The sequence below is a fragment of the Colias philodice genome, chromosome 9, assembly GCF_061535455.1.
Source record: "Colias philodice isolate Cphi_HAF_F1 chromosome 9, ilColPhil1 Martin Lab GWU primary, whole genome shotgun sequence".
NCBI classification, from domain to species: domain Eukaryota; kingdom Metazoa; phylum Arthropoda; class Insecta; order Lepidoptera; family Pieridae; genus Colias; species Colias philodice.
Window position 1 is genome coordinate 484,311 of NC_143094.1, and position 20,643 is coordinate 504,953.

Here is a 20,643-nt window from a genome sequence, read left to right on the forward strand (position 1 = left end):
TGTGGGTCCACCAAGTCGAAATTTTAATTTCATTTCCGAGAGTTACCGGGGGTAAATTTGGTCATTTGACCATGTACGGCATCTGTGTCATACTATTGCTATACTGCTTTTAATCCATTATTCCGCAACGCCGTACAAAAATCATGGGGACAAGGGGAAAAAATCGAGAGTAGCAATCCCCTCTCTTTCCCCACTCCAGGGGGTCATTTGACTAAGTACGGCTTCGGTTCCAAAACATTATCTAGCACTCAAAAGTACTATTAAAAGCAATGCCGTCAAAAAATAATTGTTCTTTTAAATGTATACCAATAATCATCTTAATTTCATCGAATTCTTGATATAAAGAGCAGTAAGGTCATTTGACCCTGTACGGGAACTTTTTTTTTAACATGATATTGTAAAATTCAATTGTTGTATAGTATTGCCGTTCAAAAGAAACCGTTCTAAAAAAAGTTATAGAGAAATGCAAAACCAGAAATTTTGTTAAAGTTTAAACATCGTAGATTAATGAAATATAATAGTTTTCTACACTTTATTCGTTGTTTTAAATAGTATTAACATAGATAAATTAGGAAAAAACGATGCCGTACATTTTTGTGCAGACCACATCTTTTAGGCTGATGAAAGCGACGAAAGCTACAATTTTAAGGGTGCTTTATGGCCATTTGATACAGTACGGCATTAACATATTTTTACCCAACTACGTCAAAGCAAAAGGAGGGTTATGGTTTTGACAGGTCATGTATGTATGTTCATCTATTCCCTCGTAACTTCTAAACTACTTATCAGAATTCGACAAATGACATATCATTAGAAGCGTCTGAATTGTTCACTGGATAACCAGCGATCAGCTAGCTAAAGGCTATATGGGGTTTCACAAAATCTAATGTGGCGCCCTCTAGCGGACAAAACATACAGAGTAAAAAAATAAAGTTAAGATAAATATGCCGTGTTTGGTATCATTTGAAAGCGCTTTACTTGTACATTTTGAATATGTATATATTACTAGTATTTGCTTGTGACTTTACCTGTATTCATGGGCTGATTGCATATAATTCACATCTTTTCGTTCATAGCTTTTTTATTAGTTCATCAATTTAACGGAGTCCATTCCACTTGACTCCGACTTTCCAAGGTGATAATTAACCACCTCGAGCTTCTTAATATTAATGTATATTTATATTTTATTATCAAAATATAAAGCAAACATTTCGTTATATGGATTTTTTCTTTTTCAGATTTTTCCCCCTTGAACCAATGAAAATGTACGGCACATGAAAAAATATTATCTATGCATAAAATACTTTAAAAATAAATTTATTTCGTGTTGTGTCAAATGACCCCCTGAAGTGGGGAAAGAGAGGGGATTACAACTCTCGATTTTTTCCCCTTGTCCCCATGATTTTTGTACGGCGTTGCGGAATAATGGATTAAAAGCAGTATAGCAATAGTATGACACAGATGCCGTACATGGTCAAATGACCAAATTTACCCCCGGTAACTCTCGGAAATTAAATTAAAATTCCGACTTGGTGGACCCACATTTTTGTACGGCACTGAGCGGTTTCTTATTATTTTTAATGGATCTATCGACGGTTAAGAATGCCGTACAAAAATATATGACCAAAATTTACCGAGTCTACCTGTACTTTTCAATTCTCATCTGCACTCAGTTGGACAGCTTACAAGTGACGGCATAGTGATGAATCTTATTATTTTTTGCTCTTCTTTCGTACTAGATATGTCCCGTGGTGGTTCATTTGACCCATATTTTTTTCATATGTGGGCTTGTAGTCTATAAGTATAAAATTACAAATTAAATGAAATTGCTTATAAATTCAAAGAGACAATGTAATACAAAATAATTTATTATGAATTTTATTATATTATGAGGATAAAATTTGACTTTCACTGCGGATTTTTTTTATGGTTGTCAGATCTAATTATGTTTTCTCAGTTTTTTACCATTTTACATATAAAATTATGAATATCACGATATTGATAACTTTTAAAACTCGTATAAATCATGTCCACAGTGAAATAAATTAATACTAAAATAAAAAATCAATAAGAATAGAGAACTATACAAAGTGAATACCAAATAATGTACAAGGTTAGCAAAAGTTCCCGGAACTTCAATTTTGAGATCATATTTGTGCTTGCGTTAAATACAACATTATCGTGCAGTGATGCTTATTACAATAACATAATCATATATTTACAAAAACCATACAATCAGCGACGCGTGCGCATTGGAATGAAACGATTTCTTTTCACAGCTTTTCATTTACAAAATATAGATTCATAAAAAACCTTGTATATTGATTTAAATTAAACTAAATTATTGAATTTAAAGTGTAATAAAAAATTTACAATAAAGTTAACAAATGAGTAAATCATGGCATGTTGCCAAGAAACAGGATTATGCCATAATGTCATTGACTTATCGCAGACCGCAGTACATATTTTAATTTAAAGAGTCTTAATAGTGATTTGTTATCACAGTATAGAATCTCAGTATGACTATTTCTTTTAGGCTATACACCTGTTCTTATGTTTAATGTAAAAAAAAATCACAACATTTATCAGGAATTTAACGTGATTCGATTCATTCCAATGGCATAAACTTAACAATAATTTTGTACAAAAACGTAACTGAGGTTACATCACAACAGCCTAGACATCGTTCGACACTTAGTATTCAAATAGAATATTCATATAAATCACTACTTGTATGTCGTAATACATATCGGTATATCGTTCGTAAACCATGAGTGCTCGCCAACGGTCGTCTGGTGGGAGTCGGGCAGTGCCACCGCCGCATGCTCAATCACTTTTTAAATGTCTCCCTTTTTATGACATCACTTATTTTCTTATTGGGCTATTAAATTGAAAGATAAGAAAAAATATTTTTCTGTATTAAATAAATGAATCTCTGACATCAGTCGACTGATCTATCTTGACTTGTAGACATCGTTGCGGCTGCTCGTGGGGGCGGCCCACTGTCACTGCGCACTGGGCGGGGCTAGCGGGGCGGGGCTATCGCTGGGGGGCGGGGCTACGCGTCGCGCTCGGTGCGCTCGTCGGCGTCGGCGGGCGTGGTGGTGGCGTTGCGCTCGAGCTGGGCGAGCAGCGAGCTGGCGGCGCGCGCGGAGGCGCTGCCCCAGGCCGGCCCGCGCGCCGCGTACCCGCCCTCCTCGAAACCGCTGCGCAGCCCCAGGATGATGCTCAGCGCCGACGCGTCCTGCCCGTGGCAGCCCGAGTAGCGGTACTGCGGCTTCTTGTCGAACCGGCACCCGGCCGACTGCGCGCCTGTGAACGACAATCAACGTTTATGACAATTATTAACGAGTGAAAAAATGAAAAATTTAATTTAAAAAGATGAGACAGTCAAATAATTCAAAAAACAAATGCACAATATTAGAGTGTAACGCACCAACGGGCATGATGCAGTCGCTAGTGAGCGCGCACTGCACCCAGGGGCGCATGACGTCCGCGAGGCGGGGCCGCGCCGCCAGCACGAGCCGCGTCGTGTCCAGCATCTGCACGAACAGGAAGTCGTCCACGTCCGCGTGGAAGTACGTGAACATGTGCGGGTGCGTCAGCGACGTGACGGCGGCGCGCCGCGGCCACGCGACCACGCCCAGAGGCCCCGCCCCCGGAGCCTTCGCCCCCGCAGCGCCAGCAGGCCCCGCCCCCTCGCCGGCCGCGCGCTTCCACACGTCCGCGAGCGCGGCGGGCGAGCCGCGCCAGCGCTGCGTCGTCTCGCAGTATATGACTCCACCCACGCGGCTCAGTGCGTGCTGCAAAATAAAATACATAATATTTGTGTTGTTACAGAGAAAACGTAGAGAATCGATCAAATAACGCTGTGTTAGAAAGTTCAATTAAATATATATCTCAATTGATTATCACACTGACATAATATTGTTAAAAAAAAATTATAGCAACAATAGATACACCTGGTAGACATTCACATACACAAATGATATACTAACCTACTTATTATTTATTACAACAATTTAATTACATTTTGTTTTAGACTCATGGTATCATATCAGTAGCAAGATACAAATGAGTGTATAATTATTTAAATTAATCATCACTGTAATAGTGTTAGACTTGCCATAATTAGAGGAAGGTAACAAAGGTTAATTGTAGCTGACTCACGACATTTGAGTTAAACTTGCTAGTCACTATACATTTCCCCTTAGTAAGACATAACTTCCTTAGTTATTTGTATTACAATAAGAAAAAATTAACATAATGGAATAAGCAACATCATGCTATTTTTCCTTATGGATCTTAACTATTTATTTATGTAATTATGTTATACTTTAATATAGTTGAACAAACAGGAAACCTTCTAACTACTGACAGAAAAAATATCTTAGTTGAACAAAAAATGACATATCCATTTACATACTTAACTATTAAAAAAAATAACAAAATGTAATAGACATAATATTGTGATATTTTAGTCCTAAATATTCCTAATTTACATTAAAATACAAAGAACAAGTTATGTAAATCGACTCAGCAGATAATAATAATTATTTGTTCCTAATTGGATTACCAAAACTTACTAGTTAATAACTTAACATGATTATCGTCAACCTTCTTAAGAAGTAAATTTAATGCCTATTAGGCAGCATTTGTAATATGGTTATATACAGCTTATAATCGCAATATAACTGTATATAATCTCACCTGAATGATGAGGGGACGAAACGCTGTGATGCTCTCATCAGCGACATGTGATGGAAACATGTTCAGATCAAAGTCCACCACTGCACATTTGGAGGAGTTACAGTAGTTTGATACCTGGAATATATAAATAAACAGTTACAATACATAACACTGTATGAGTATCACTACAAAGTTTCAAGGCAAATACTACAAAGTTTATATATAACTAGGTTTCCGCCCGCGGCTTCGCCCGCGCAGTCAAAGAAAAACCCGCATAGTTCCCGATCCCGTGGGATTTCCGGGATTACGTCATTTTCCCGGGATAAAAAGTAGCCTATGTCCTTTCTCGGGTATCAAAATATCTCCATACCAAATTTCATGAAAATCGGTTCATTAGTTTAGGCGTGATTGAGTAACAGACAGACAGACAGAGTTACTTTCGCATTTATAATATTAGTATGGATTTTCTACATAATTTTATATAAAACTTAATATAGCAGTTTAGAAATCATCTACCCAACTATGATATTCAAACTAAGTTAATTTTGAAATAATTCATAGAAAATAGGTTGTCATACAATCCATACTAATATTATAAATGCGAAAGTAACTCTGTCCGTTACTCAATCACGCCTGAACTACTGAACCAATTTGTATGAAATTTGGTATAGATATATTTTGATACCTGAGAAAGGACATAGGATAGGTTTTATCCCAGAAATCCTACGGAACAGGTTTTTCTTCGGAAAACGCGGGCGAAGCCGCGGGCGGAAAGCTAGTATGGATTATACAAGTAGTAGCACATAGTTTACAATTTCAGAATATGTTCATATTTGCAAAGTAGAGCCCACTTCAAAGCCAATGTATAACTTTAGATAATAAGATAAGATATGGTTCACAAAGTTACACCATATAAGCCAACTCAAGTACATGATGAGAAATAAATGGAAACATTATCAGTTTTTATCATGTTATAGTTATTCATTTGGGTAGCTTTGAAGATATTTTACACATTGAAGGAAATTCGTTTTTAAAGAATGAACTTTATATAACAAAAACAAGAACAATACTTATAACAAATTCATCAATATAATAATATGACACTATTAAAACTTACCACATTCAAAGAGTATGGTTTGAGGCCAATATTATAGACAAGTATGGTGTATGGCAACTTCTGTGCAGCCCGTATGAAGGCCACCACTAGAGCATGTTCGTTGTTCCGGGCGTGCGTCACAATGGCAGGCAGGGTGGTGTTCTTCCAGGCCTCCACATGGCCGGATAGCCCCACCAGCGTGAGGTACCGCTCCTCCTGCACCAGGTGTCTCTCCTCCACATCACGGAGCTGATCCTGAGGCAAAGATACCTGCTATGTTCAGATATTTTCAGATTAAAATGTGTATATATTTTGCTACAATGTAATTTATTTCCTCTATTATATTTATCCTTGTGTGTAACAAGCTGTTATGTATACACTATTGTTTGCCTGTAGTTGGTTGGTGTTATACCTTTCCTCTTCATCTTAACTCTTAGAATGAAATTATCTTTTATTTGTAATGTCTTTAAACAAACCCAATGCATTTTAAAAATTAATATTTTAAAATTATTTAATATTTAACATACTAGTTCTTGCTTTGCATATAACATGAAATTTAATATAGAATGAAGGAATATCAGTTATACCATTGCTTAGTTAAAATTCTATCAGTTTTAAGTTACAATATTTTACAAAATATTTTTTATAAAAAACAATATAATTACCTGAAAGTCCTTAATATGTTGGTGCGTTTGTGATACAATATTTTGGAATGACTGAGGCGGTTGCGAGTGAAATACTATAAGGAATATACTTATCGCGAAAACCGATGTCGAAAACAACAGGAAACTTTTAGTTTTCATCTTGAATGCATTCTTGCTTCTACCTAATGAAGCTTTCTTCGCATACTTTCCATACAACGCAGATAACATGAAAAAACCACAGGGTTTTAAAACAGTTCCTTCACATTTTAAAATAATTTCCTTGATCCCCAAACAAATCAATATCAATGACGGAACACCTTACGCCCTAAGAAAAAATTATATAAACATTATATAAAACTTATGTTAACTGAATAGCTATTGACTTTTATTTTTAAATTGATTTATATACGTTTTTGGATAGAGGTTTCAGTAAAAATATGCGTTGTAAACGTTAAATCCTTCGCTTCTTCATTAGAAGCGGAATTCCGAAATAAAGATCGCTTTTATATTTTGACATTGACACAATTCTTTTTTTCAATTTCAACTGAAATGACACACGGCAGTGGTTGTTTTGCCAGGGCAAAAATTTTTGCAATGATATTAATAACTATGTATCTTGAAAATTAATGGTTCAAATAAGTCTAGCTTAAGTTTTTAACTTTATGTTCAGCAATTTTCATACGTATTTTAAAGTATAAACAGACGTTCGAACTGGTGCGACCGGACCACCGTACTCGTGCGGTGCGATCGACTCGCCACACGACCGCACCGCACCTAGGGTTGCCAGTATTTGATTTAAGGGTTAACAGCATCAAAAATACGAGTTTTAGTTATTTTTTACGGGAGATAATTAAAACAGCAATGTTAAATAGAGAAAATTTATTTTTGGCATTTATATTTGCTGTTGGAAGAAACAGCTTTTAATAGCTCTTCATTTTGTAAAGTATAAAAATCTTTGCACGATAATTTAAAATTACATTTACAGCTCATTTTGCAGCTCCGCCTTTACAGTTTCAATATTCAATCGGTTTCGGCTATCCGTCCAGGCATTGCCGCACAAAGAAAATATTCTTTGTTTAAAAATTACGATTAAATTTACGATTTAAAAAAAAACATTTAAAATATGTATTGAAATTTTCGCGGCCGACTGAGCTAAATAAATTCGTATAAAAAAAATAGATACACTAGATAATTTATTATGTTGCTAATATATGAAGTGATTAAAGGCGCAAATTATCCCTTTTTAAAATATAGATAGAGGCGAAAGTATTGTAATTTTTACTGATCTTCGTTTTTATTTTTTTATATTATATGCAGGCGTTAGTAGAAGCTCTGTTTAGTACCAAAAGAAACCTTGAACTGAGTTCTACATGTGACAAAAATACCACATTCTAGCCACGAAGTTATTACGAGATATAGATTTTCAAAGAATTCGGTTTGACTTTTTTCACATGTAGACCTCAGTTCAAGGCTTCTTTTGGTACAAGTACAAGTACAAGTTACAACCATTGAAAAGAAGAAAATGAAGAGAAAAGAATGGGCAAAATTATATTTAAAAGACAGGGATTCATTCAGACATAAGCAGTCATATCATAAATCTTTGTAGAGTTCTAAAATTTATATTATTAATCTTTTTTCAGTAATAGCCACGACATCCGACGCCATCGCCATTGATAACGATCGACCGACGTCCGTTTTGTTTGGCGGTAGAACTGTGACTAAAGCTGTAATAAGTATATAGTCTATGGCTAAAGCGCTGTCCGGTGCGATCGCCCGTCCACACGCGCGAATTTGGTACGGTCCGCACCAAGTTCGGAGAAAAAAACCATGGAACCGACCGTACCGTTAATAATAATAATAATTTTATAATATTACCCACAAATCTGTTGCTTCACGCCCCGATTACGAGGAACTACTAAGGAAAAGAAAATATCGTATCCCACTTCCTGCATACAACTCAAAAATAGCTAGACGAAGTCCATCTTACTCACTCATCCACACTTACAATAATGTCTGCAAAACTAAATCACTGAAGAATTGTAACTTGCACAAATGCAACAAGATAATGAAATCCTGGCTTCACGAATTAACGTATAGCGACACAGAAGACCTGGTTTAAACGTAAGAATGAAAACAAAGCAATTAATAAATTTTCTTCTCGTCCGTTTTTGGAACAAAATATAAAGCATTGATAGTACAAATACACACACAGAAGTATAAACTCACACTCAACCACACATACACACAATCACAAACACACTCACACACACATCACACACGACTCTCATATACACAATCACACACGACCCTCTTATACACAATCACACTTTTTGTTAAATAAATAATATTTCTATTTTAATGTAACTAAACTTTAGACTTTTTAGAGACCTGTATAACACTTCTTAGATCCAAGACACAGGCAACAGCCTAGTTTGGATCTCCTATAAAACTGTAATGTACTGCTTTTTTGGTAAATAAAGATTTTTATTTATTTTATTTTTTTATTATGTCCGGCGGACCACTGTACACATGATCGAATATGGTCCAGAGCGCACCAAGGTCACGGTGCGGTCCGTACCAAATTCGAACGTCTGTTTAGACTTTTATTACAGACTATAATAATAATATACTACGTATACAAATATTATCTATAGCTCATCTGCCTACGATGCGCACTGAGGAATTTGTGCAATACACTCGCTATAAACTACTGTAATCTCAGAGACCTAGAGACTGTAATATATACTCTAAGCTTGAGACTAAGCCACAGACTAAATTTTAAAGCTTTGACGCTTTGAGTTTTGACGCTTCACTTCTCGGTCCGCTTCGCCTCGTCAAGTTTCGAGTTTCTACGTGACTCATTTGACATTTCTGGATTTTGATTTGTGAAATCTGATAACAAATTCCCTGTAAAATAGTTAAATACATGTAACAAGTTTCTAAAGCATTATAAAATGTCCAGTGTATCGAAGAGAAGAAAAGAAGGCACAAGAGCCAAGATCAAGGTAATAAATAGAGGTCAAGTACGTCGTGGCGGGTGACCGATATAAAAAAAAATGTTTGGATCCCAATATTGTAGGATCCCTTTTCCCGTAGTCCCGTACAAGTTTATCAAGTTTCATGTGAAAGTTTTCTTTAGTAACTTAATCCCTTCTCATATTAATTTGAAAGCTATACATTTTTAGAAAGGTAAATAATACTGAGTGCAACGTTTTTTGTTATTTAACATGTGGTATTCAAAGTCACGTAGAGTACATTCGTGACCTAAACGTTATCATGTAAGATTGCATTTATGGGTATAAGTCAATAAATATGATGTATATAATTTAATTATTTAATATGAAGGCGCTGCTTAAATCTTTCAGTGGCATTCTAACTTATTGAATGTCTTACATAGTTAGATATATGTGTACAAAATAATAATTTATATACTATTTTCAGAGTATGGGTGATCACAGGGAATTCTTAAAGAGAATATCGAAAACTTTATATTATGGACAATTGCCGACTCTGCCCTGCTTGAGCCTGCCAGTTACTGGTGTGTACTTATAATAATTCCGACAACATAAATATTAGGTAGGTAGATATATTATATTTGTATAAACCACATAGCTTGCAAGTTGCGACGCAGCACGAGTTACAAATATATTTTCATGTTTGGCAATTAGACAATATATAACAGCAACACAACAAGAGAATGAATGGCACTAGCTATCATATAATTATTGATCTATTAAATAGAACTTAAATGAAACAAAAGTAATGAATATTTGACAGTGTGCTATGGTTTCAGAGATATCATGTGAGGTATGGTCAATGGCGCAGCGTGGGCGCTCGGTGCGGCGCCTGCACGCGGACCGCGCCGCCGCCATCGCGCGCTCGGCCTGCGTGTCGCCGTGCGCGCTCGTGCTCGCCATCCTCTATCTCGAGCGGCTGAAACGCTGCAACCCCAACTACCTCGCCGCTACACCCCCTGCTGATCTCTTCCTTGTCTCATTGGTATGATTAACTATTGCTTGAATGTAAAATTTATATACTCACACCTAAACAATATTATCTCATCCAAAACATTTTAATTTTTAAGGGCTTGGTCTAGTAGTGCAAACAAATGCATCCTGTCATCCTATATGTAAATAATACAAATGTACTAAGGGAAAGTTGCTCCACTTAATTTTTAAAAATTAAATCATTCGTATGCATAATTTAATATTCGTAATAAGTACCAAAAATGACAATTTGAAACAATTTTCGTGAAAATTACACCGGGTGATTTTTTTTTATCAGTACACAAAATTTGCAAATACTTTCTATTGATATCTTCAACTTCATGTTTATATAACTGATCAACTTTTACAAAGAAATTTGGACGAAATATAAAAAAAAATAAGCTTTCCATACAAAATGCAGAACTCTATACATTTTTTTCGACCTAAGTTTCTTAGTGAAAGTTGTTCAGTTTAACTAATAAAACGGATAAACAAATTTTGTATATAATAAAAAAAATGTAATGTTTGTGTTAAATGAAAATAAAAGATATTTATATCTGACTAGCTTCCGCCCGCGACTCCGTCCGCGCGGATGTCAGTCTTCGCGTCTTCTACAGATTTATTATATTATGTGTAATATATAGATTTATATTGATAAACCTAATAAATCTTTTGCTAGCATTCTGATGCTTTATCGGTTGCACTGGATTTATCTCTTTTTTTTCAATCGCTTGAATGATATAGGATGGGTCCTTGATGGGCATCGAATGCTGAAGTCTCGAATCAATCAATTCTGACAGTAGGCAATTTATGTAAAATCTTGATAATGGTCCATCATTTTATTTTGCCTAAACGTTACATACTTTTTATATATTCTATTTTTAACGAATGATTCACTCCAGTCCAAACAGCAAATAAGCAGACTTCTGCTTCTGCAACGTTTAGTTGTCCCTGAATTTAGAAAAAATAGTCATGATTCTTATCTATGACAAAAGTGTTATTTTTTGCATTGTATTTCAAATATTTAATTTTTTTAACCGCATCTTCCGCATTCATGTCTTTTGCCGGAATTAGACATTTAACTTCTACTAGTCCCATTTTCCCTTTTTGATATGGGAGTGTATAAAGTAAATTTTTTAGATATTTCTCGTTATACTTTTAAAAAGTTATTATTGTCATTTTGCTCATTAGGTAAAGTAATTTCGATATCAGTTTTAAGTTTTTTGATACCTGCAATAATAACGTCATAATCGCCTGCACATACTTATCGATTACAACCTGTATACAATCCACCATCCACATTCATAATGTTTTCCTGTCCTCCTCTCCTTTACGCTGTTCACCGATACATTTGAAATGAATAAATCTGCTACCACTGAAGGATGTTTCATTGTGATCAGCAAATTTTCACCACTGTTGTCGATTATTTGTTTTTCATTTTTAATCAGCAATTGGGAATCATCAGTTTTGTTTTTTGCAGATTGGTGATGTACCCTAACAATACGTCGAAAAGGGAAAGCATCAACGAATTATCGTTTTCGTCCTCTTTTTTTATTCTTCGCGTCTCTGTTACTTCTGTTTGTTTAGTTCTCAACACCCACTGAATTTTCTATGTTATTGTGATCTTCCATTACATCTGAATTTTGATGATGTGATGATAATCCATTCGTTTTAATATTGGTACTTAGAGTTGGTAGACTAAACTAGAAATGGCGGACTAAATTTGTCAGCGCGTCTGTAAGATCAGAATATAAAACCAACATCCTGTATTTAAGTTACAAAATTAATAATCAAACAACATGCCGCTACGTTGAAAATGACTAGAAGAAAAAATTAAAACACCTCGGATCAATTTTGGAGTAAACAAATCATTTTCCCCGTATGGGGATTTCCCCGGATGAACTTGGGAAGTTCAAGTTCTCAATACAAGTTTATATTATATTTCGTATTTCTCAAACGAAAAATAAACATTTTTGGAACTTCAAAAAAATTATATTAGAAAATTTATAAAGAAAATTTATGAGCTTACTTTAGTTTTAAAGAAATATACATCCCTTTACTGACACCCCGTAAAATAAAGAAATTGTTGCCAATCACCTTTGCAATCTATTTGGTTTCATTAACTTTATGTTCGAAGATAATTTTTTTTCTAGTAGTTACACGCGTATTTTTTTCGTTTATTTTCCATATCGAAATCAAATGTTTAAAAATACGAATATTTGCACAAAACTAAGATAAAAATAATCAATTAACAAAAATATTAAATTTAATGAAGTAGAGCAACTTTCACTTCGGTATGAAGGAAAATCGAGCGTAGAGCACACGTCAGAACGCTCCGGCCCAAGGAGCGCGACTAAAGAAATTCGCTAGGATTTTTCCTAATTATTTTAAATATTTTTTTAATATTTAAGGAATTATCAAAATTCAAAAAAAAATTTTTTTAAAGGATTAATACTCATTGGTCTTCAACCAACTCGAATAAATTAATGGAAAAAATAACTTTTAGCAGTATTTATCAATAGATTTTGTAAGGCAAAAAATGGGAAATTTAATGAATTTATAACGTTCTAATTAAGAAAATCATAAGTTTTTCGGCAATTGTGTTCAGCAGTTTTTAATAACGACTATATAAGGATAATAATGCGCTGATCAGATTTTGTAAATTGTAATCGGTTGCAACGTAGTGAGTGCACAAACTTAGCTCGAAATGTCTTTGGGGGAAATAGACTTATCTTTAAGGCCTGATTAAGGTAACATAAAGTAACTTTATAAATGTGAAAAAATTCACGCGCATTGCGTATATAACACTAATTGATAAACAAGAAAAAAAAATTCAGTTTATCATTTCATTAGCCGGGAAAAAATTGTCAAATAACTTGTTGAAAACGCAATTTTGCTAGACTGCAGCCTTAACTGTTAACCCATTGACCACCGAGCGGCCCGATCGGGCCGAGACACAATAGATTTTCTATTGTGTCTGTGATCCGAGGACTGACGGATTAATAGTTTTTGAGTCATATTGTTATGTTATATGAATAAATAGAAAAATAAACACAGAAATGCAACAATAATTAATACTTTCATAATCAATTTTGTATTTACACAGTACAATAACTTTAAAATAGCAGAATAACAATGAGAAATGAAACACATGTGTACCCATAATAAATTCTAATTTAATTTAAAGAAGATTTTGATGAAATTACGAATTATATTGATTATTAATATTCCAGATGGTAAGCAATAAGTTTCTCCAAGACGATGGTGAGGAAGATGAAGTGATATGTTCGGAGTGGGCGGCTTCGGGTGGCCTGGACCTGCAGCAGCTGAAGAAACTTGAAGCAGAATTCCTGAACGCTATTGTAAGTTATCGAATTATTTCTTTTTTAATCTACAATCTATATGTACCAATTTCATACATCTACAATGTGTATAACTGTGATTTATTCGAAATTCGTATTCAAAGCATATGACTATCTTTCGCTATTTATTTATATCAGTGGTTGTAGATTATCATAAAAAAAATAATTTTGAAATTTTTATTTATTCATACTTTTGATATACTACAAACAACTAGACTCAGAATCGCTACAACAGAAATTATCTGTTGTCTATTTTTTTTTCGAAAATATTGAGTGTGTATGTTAATGACACCAGACTGCAATAATTCCAATTGTTTCATGTAGTTACATCATTTTTAAAAAATCAAAAAAATTTAATCATTTATTTTTTTATAATTTCCAGGATTGGAATGTGTATATCAGTGAAAAGTCATTCGAATCGGGCCTATCGTGGCTGGAGCGGCAGGTGGCCATGAAACAGGGTCACCTTCGCGGCTACTTCACGTACTCGGACCTGGTGGCCAGCTACGACAGTGCGCTGCTCCGCGAGCTGCTCCGCTCGGTGTCGGCGGCGTGCTTCGCGCTCACGCTGAGCTACGTCACCGGCTTCATGACGCTCGTCACGTCCACGCTGGTTGTGTCGCACGCCTGGCTCCCCACGCTGCAGTACGTCGCCGCCCGCGCCGCGCTCTCCACCGCCCTCGACACCAGCACACACACTCAGCCGCAACTCCTCACCAACACGACCATCGATCTCAACGCAGACTTCATCCCCGAAGACTCCATCAATATAGACGCCCTGAAGTGCTGCGAGAAATGGCAGAAATATCAGGACAACTTGCAAGATAAGAAAACTTGGTACAATGGCGCCCGAGCGGATGATTTGAAACTGTTCGAGTCCTGGTGGTCGAAGACGTCCGTTCTGAATTGGTTGTATCAGAGTTCACTAATCAATCCGATGCAGAGATGGTTGGAAAAGATCAATGAATATACAGATTTTATAAAGAATAGACTTGAAAGCGATAAAACGAATGACCGTTGCAATGGTTTTATGCGGATGACGGACAGACAGCATTGCATTCAACAGAGGCTCAATTTTAGTAAATTAAGTATATTCGCCGCTTCCGTGTCGGATCGGTAAATATTGTGTCGTAGTTGATGCTCAAAGTATCCTCTCTATTTTATCTTGCAGTGAAAAATTAAAAAAAAAATTGGATAAATGTTTCCACTAAAGTTTTATAAATAACGACGTGTAACAAAATTCTTATTAAAAACATTTTGTCGTAATCTTGTCGAGAAGTTGTATACCAGAACAATTAAATAGAACACTGTCCTAATTTTATTAGTGACTTCGATCTTTGTAATAAAATGAATAATAGCGCTAACTTTTCTATGTATTATATTTTTACATCATCATAATATGTTTTCATATAATAAATTTTAAAACCCTATGTCGGTATTTTATTTAAACATTTACAACCTAACTAACTAAAATGGCTAACAGGCTAAATAAGAAGAAGGCTAGAATAAATAAAAGGGTTCTTTTCAATTAGAGATGTGATATGCTTCTTTAACTGGGGATGTGTTTGATAAATAATATCATATAATCATAGAAATCTAAATAACAAGACACATAGAAGTGCTTTATTGTCATAATTCGTATGAAAACCGCTGTCGCAAAATCAACACATTCAAACCGAAAGCTAAACAGTACACACAAGTAAACTATGCCTTTTATTGGACAGCTTGATTTTAGTGAAAACTAACTTAACTATTAAATTAAGCTTTTGAATATGTATCCTAACGCACGAATTTACGGTTTATTTTAGAATAACATCCCTAAGTATATGAGACTTTTTGCTCCAATACGAACAAACGTGATAATAAGAATGGTCGACTGTGTCATTCATTGTTATTTCGATTACTATGGTGACACTCGTAATACTTGTAAATTTTCTATAATTTTAAGGAAAAACGGCATTATTTCTAAAAAAAAATATTTTCCGATGAAATATTATTCCTTTATAAGTATAATTACAACTCGTGGAAGAATTTCCGCAATGGGAATTGCTGAAACACACCATGTATACACTCATACGTCTCCAGAGCAACTGAACAGTGACGAATGCACTGGTGATGTGCAAATCACCTGAGTGGCGACAAGGTCACGCACGCTTACGACTTCTAGTGTCTTGTTATTTAGATTTCTATGCATATAATTTTTTGAAGAATCGAAAAAATTCAGTCACTAGGCGGGATTCGAACCCGCGACTTCCGCCATCCGCCAGCGAAGCGTTATATGCCGGCTGCGTGAAGCTAGAGAAGAAAATATGAATTTTGAGGAAAATTTTGTCAGTGTAAGACTACAAGTCCCGTCGTTCTTACTTCTTAGTACACCGATAGTGGGACACCCTGTATTTATAATTAGGAGAATATATTATACAGGGTGTCCCAAAAAGTAGTGATGAACGGAAGCTGGGAGGTAGAGGACCTAGAGGGCTATCCGAATCACCCCCATGTATGTTATACGATTTTTCGTATTTTCGGAGTTATGACGTTTTTTTCAATTTTTCACCTATCGCCGAGTACGATGATATTTTCACTCATGGTGACGTCAGTTGTTGCGCTAGATGCTTGATTTTTTTTTGTTTGCTAAGCTGAAAGATAGGCCAATTCAGTATGGTAACATTTACTATCGTTAGATCTTCGAATGGAATAAAAAAAAGAATTAAATGCCAAGAAAGATAAAATTACCCACTATGTTCACCACTTCAAGGGCCCGTAAAAAAATAAAATCACATAAAAAAACGTGCCCAGGTGACAGATCTATACTTTAAAAAAATCATTGCAAGCGTTCCTACAGCTACATGATATTTCATAGCGCATCTGGCCATCGTGAAAGGCCATAAGCAGCCTTTCACGATACTTCTGATTCTGAATGAATTCATATATACAGGGTGTAATCGTTAAGTGTGCACAAGCGATTATTCCGTAACTATTGCAGATATCAAAAAACTTTAAACTGATATCGAAAGTACTTAACCTAATGAGTAAAATGGCCATAATAAATTTTTAAAAATAAAACGAGAAATAACCAAAAATGTTACATTAAACGCTCCCATACAATTTATTTCCCATACATTTTGTATTCATAGTAGATTTTCGAAGTGACGTCCTTATTGTGCAATACAATGAGGAGGTCTATTTACAGTTTCTAAATGAACTTCCCTCCAAATTTGCGAAGTAATTAAAGCAGAAAACCAAAAAAACAAAAAAAAAGCTAAAATCTTTCATATTAAATGTATAGGTTGATCCAAAAGTAATGATAATTGGGTATTTCCTGTGCACATAAAAATATAAAATAAATGTTTTATGCTTGCTCATGTAATCACTAAGTTATCACAAAAAAATTATATCTACAGGCCACGTTTCCAAGTATTAACATTAATTTTAATGTGAACAGTGCGAGCCAGAATGTTTCCCGACGAAAAGAAGAAACAACGATTCGACATTTAGAGGGTGAATTTCTAAATTTTTAATGAGATCAGGATAATTTTTTGTCACGATTTGTGACCATGGGCGTTACCTGGGTTCACCATGTTTATGCTGAAACCAAGAAACAATCAATGGCCTGGATGCGAGCTTCCAAAGTGACGGTGAAGATTTTCAAAGTGAAAATTAGTGGGATAGATTAAAGCCGTTGTTTTTTGGGACGCTGAAGAAATGTGGAATATTTTAAGAAGGTAGCCACTACTACACAGGGCTCTTACTACATAGACCAAATTAAAAGATTGCGGGTAGGTAAGTAAGAAAAAGAGACATGGCAAACTTCAGTCTTGAATGTTGGTTCACCAAGACAACGCACCAGATCACAAAGCGTCAGTTGCGATGGCTGCCAATCAAAAATCGGCATTGAAAATGCTTGAACACCCACCCTGTTTGTAAGATCTAGCTCCTAGTTAATTCTATCTCTTACCTCGGCACAAGAAACACCGTCGATACAAAAAATTTTAAGACGACAGCGAAGTGATGGCCGATTTTGAGGGGTTTTTGTAGATGAAGTTAAAGTTTTTTTTTTTTCTAAGTTAAGAAAAAAAAATATCGAAGTATATTATCTAGTAAGAAGACTATCTAGAGAAATACATAATTATTTTAACTGTAATGACCTTGTTTAATATTGATTATCATTACTTTTAGATCAACCCATGTACATGGGATATTCATATCTCATACTAAATGTATGGGAGGGTTTAAAGTTAATTTTTTAGATATTTCTCGTATTATTTTTAAAAATTTATTATGGCCATTTTACTCATTAGGTTAAGTACTTTCGATATCAGTTTAAAGTTTTTTGATATCTGTAATAGTTACGGAATAATCGCCTGTGCACACTTAACGATTACACCCTGTATACCTACTTGAGTTTGGACATTATAAATAAGCATATAGTTTAGTAAAATATGACCATCACGTAATATAACTCTCTGCTACGCACAACTGTAAGCCAAATGTCACTTATTGAAAATCTGTGCCTGTCGCGAGCGCAGTCGCGAGCGACAGGCACAGATTTTCACACAGAGATTTTCACACAGAGATTTTCACACAGAGATTTTCACACAGAGATTTTCACACAGAGATTTTCACACAGAGATTTTCACACAGAGATTTTCACACAGAGATTTTCACACAGAGATTTTCACACAGAGATTTTCACACAGAGATTTTCACACAGAGATTTTCACACAGAGATTTTCACACAGAGATTTTCACACAGAGATTTTCACACAGAGATTTTCACACAGAGATTTTCACACAGAGATTTTCACACAGAGATTTTCACACAGAGATTTTCACACAGAGATTTTCACACAGAGATTTTCACACAGAGATTTTCACACAGAGATTTTCACACAGAGATTTTCACACAGAGATTTTCACACAGAGATTTTCACACAGAGATTTTCACACAGAGATTTTCACACAGAGATTTTCACACAGAGATTTTAACACAGATTTAACCTAACCTAACCTAACCTAACCTAACCTAACCTAACTTAACCTAACCTAACCTATCCTTTTCCACCTTATAGAAATTTTTCCTGACGTATAGAAATTTTCCTGGCTTATATAAATTTTCCGGACGTATAGAAATTTTCCTGGCGTATGGAAATTTTCCGGACTTAGAAAAATTTTCCTAACCTGACCTATCCTTTTCCACCTTTTAGAAATTTTTCCTGACGTATAGAAATTTTCCTGGCTTATATAAATTTTCCTGACGTATAGAAATTTTCCTGGCGTATGGAAATTTTCCAGACTTAGAAAAATTTTCCTAACCTAACCTATCCTTTTCCACCTTATAGAAATTTTTCCTGACGTATAGAAATTTTCCTGGCTTATATAAATTTTCCGGACGTATAGAAATTTTCCTGGCGTATGGAAATTTTCCAGACTTAGAAAAATTTTCCTAACCTAACCTAACCTATCCTTTTCCACCTTATAGAAATTTTTCCTGACGTATAGAAATTTTCCTGGCTTATATAAATTTTCCGGACGTATAGAAATTTTCCTGGCGTATGGGAATTTTCCGGACTTACAAAAATTTTCCTAACCTAACCTAACCTAACCTAACCTAACCTATCCTAACCTAACCTAACCTAACCTAACCTAACCTATCCTTTGCCACCTTATAGAAATATTTCCTGACGTATAGAAATTTTCCTGGCTTATATAAATTTTCCTGACGTATAGAAATTTTCCTGGCTTATGGAAATTTTCCGGACTTAGAAAAATTTTCCTAACCTAACCTAACCTAACCTAACCTAACCTAACCTATCCTATCCTTTTCCACCTTATAGAAATTTTTCCTGACGTATAGAAATTTTCCTGGCTTATATAAATTTTCCGGACGTATAGAAATTTTCCTGGCGTATGGAAATTTTCCGGACTTAGAAAAATTTTCCTAACCTAACCTATCCTTTTCCACCTTTTAGAAATTTTTCCTGACGTATAGAAATTTTCCTGGCTTATATAAATTTTCCTGACGTATAGAAATTTTCCTGGCGTATGGAAATTTTCCAGACTTAGAAAAATTTTCCTAACCTAACCTATCCTTTTCCACCTTATAGAAATTTTTCCTGACGTATAGAAATTTTCCTGGCTTATATAAATTTTCCGGACGTATAGAAATTTTCCTGGCGTATGGGAATTTTCCGGACTTACAAAAATTTTCCTAACCTAACCTAACCTAACCTAACCTAACCTATCCTAACCTAACCTAACCTAACCTAACCTAACCTAACCTATCCTTTGCCACCTTATAGAAATATTTCCTGACGTATAGAAATTTTCCTGGCTTATATAAATTTTCCTGACGTATAGAAATTTTCCTGACGTATAGAAATTTTCCTGGCGTATGGAAATTTTCCGGACTTAGAAAAATTTTCCTGACTTATACGAATTTTCCTCATCTGTTTAAATTTTCCCTACTTAAAGAAATTTTCCTGGCGTATAGAAATTTTCCTGGCGTATGGAAATTTTCCGGACTTAGAAAAATTTTCCTGACTTATACGAATTTTCCTCATCTGTTTAAATTTTCCCTACTTAAAGAAATTTTCCTGGCGTATAGAAATTTTCCTGGCGTATGGAAATTTTCCGGACTTAGAAAAATTTTCCTGACTTATACGAATTTTCCTCATCTGTATAAATTTTCCCGACGTATAGAATTTTTCCTGGCGTATGGAAATTTTCCGGACTTGGAAAAATTTTCCTGACTTATACGAATTTTCCTCAGATAAAATTCATTTATTTATTCCTACTTTTACCCCTATATCAAATAAATGGATGAACCGATTTTGATAAAACGTTCACTTTCATCTTAATCTTAATAC

General features: G+C 35.0%; 2 protein-coding genes across 5 annotated transcripts; one reads left to right on the top strand and one right to left on the bottom strand.

Moving 5' to 3' along the window:
* Positions 1–1,850: 1,850 nt before the first annotated feature.
* On the bottom strand, positions 1,851–6,979 carry LOC149485536 (uncharacterized). Of its 4 annotated transcripts, XM_089698788.1 has the most exons (6): positions 6,839–6,979; positions 6,451–6,754; positions 5,807–6,058; positions 4,711–4,824; positions 3,437–3,803; positions 1,851–3,312 (listed from the first exon to the last, which is right to left on the bottom strand). In XM_089698788.1, the coding sequence occupies exons 2-6, from the start codon at positions 6,655–6,657 to the stop codon at positions 3,059–3,061; spliced, it is 1,194 nt and encodes a 397-aa protein (XP_089554914.1). In that variant the 5' UTR covers positions 6,658–6,754; positions 6,839–6,979; the 3' UTR covers positions 1,851–3,058. The 4 variants fall into 4 exon arrangements, with proteins under 4 accessions (XP_089554914.1, XP_089554915.1, XP_089554913.1 ...); XM_089698789.1 differs by having other exon boundaries at positions 5,807–6,055; positions 6,451–6,979; XM_089698787.1 differs by having other exon boundaries at positions 6,451–6,979.
* A 2,249-nt stretch (positions 6,980–9,228) lies between these two features.
* LOC149485537 (protein CNPPD1) lies at positions 9,229–15,207 on the top strand. The gene is made up of 5 exons (XM_089698791.1): positions 9,229–9,434; positions 9,871–9,967; positions 10,223–10,428; positions 13,649–13,777; positions 14,160–15,207. The coding sequence occupies exons 1-5, from the start codon at positions 9,384–9,386 to the stop codon at positions 14,895–14,897; spliced, it is 1,221 nt and encodes a 406-aa protein (XP_089554917.1). The 5' UTR covers positions 9,229–9,383; the 3' UTR covers positions 14,898–15,207.
* The last annotated feature ends 5,436 nt before the right edge of the window (positions 15,208–20,643 follow it).

What these genes read in the sequence shown, in the direction of transcription:
- LOC149485536 (XM_089698788.1), bottom strand. Translation starts at nt 6,657, where the DNA reads ATGTTATCTGCGTTGTATGGAAAGTATGCGAAGAAAGCTTCATTAGGT. An exon ending in AACATATTAAGGACTTTCAG is followed by an intron (nt 6,059 to 6,450) that starts GTAATTATATTG and finishes ATCTGAACATAG; the next exon opens with CAGGTATCTTTGCCTCAGGA. An exon ending in CGACTGCATCATGCCCGTTG is followed by an intron (nt 3,313 to 3,436) that starts GTGCGTTACACT and finishes TGTCGTTCACAG; the next exon opens with GCGCGCAGTCGGCCGGGTGC.
- LOC149485537 (XM_089698791.1), top strand. Translation starts at nt 9,384, where the DNA reads ATGTCCAGTGTATCGAAGAGAAGAAAAGAAGGCACAAGAGCCAAGATC. An exon ending in CTTGAGCCTGCCAGTTACTG is followed by an intron (nt 9,968 to 10,222) that starts GTGTGTACTTAT and finishes CTATGGTTTCAG; the next exon opens with AGATATCATGTGAGGTATGG. An exon ending in ATCTCTTCCTTGTCTCATTG is followed by an intron (nt 10,429 to 13,648) that starts GTATGATTAACT and finishes TTAATATTCCAG; the next exon opens with ATGGTAAGCAATAAGTTTCT.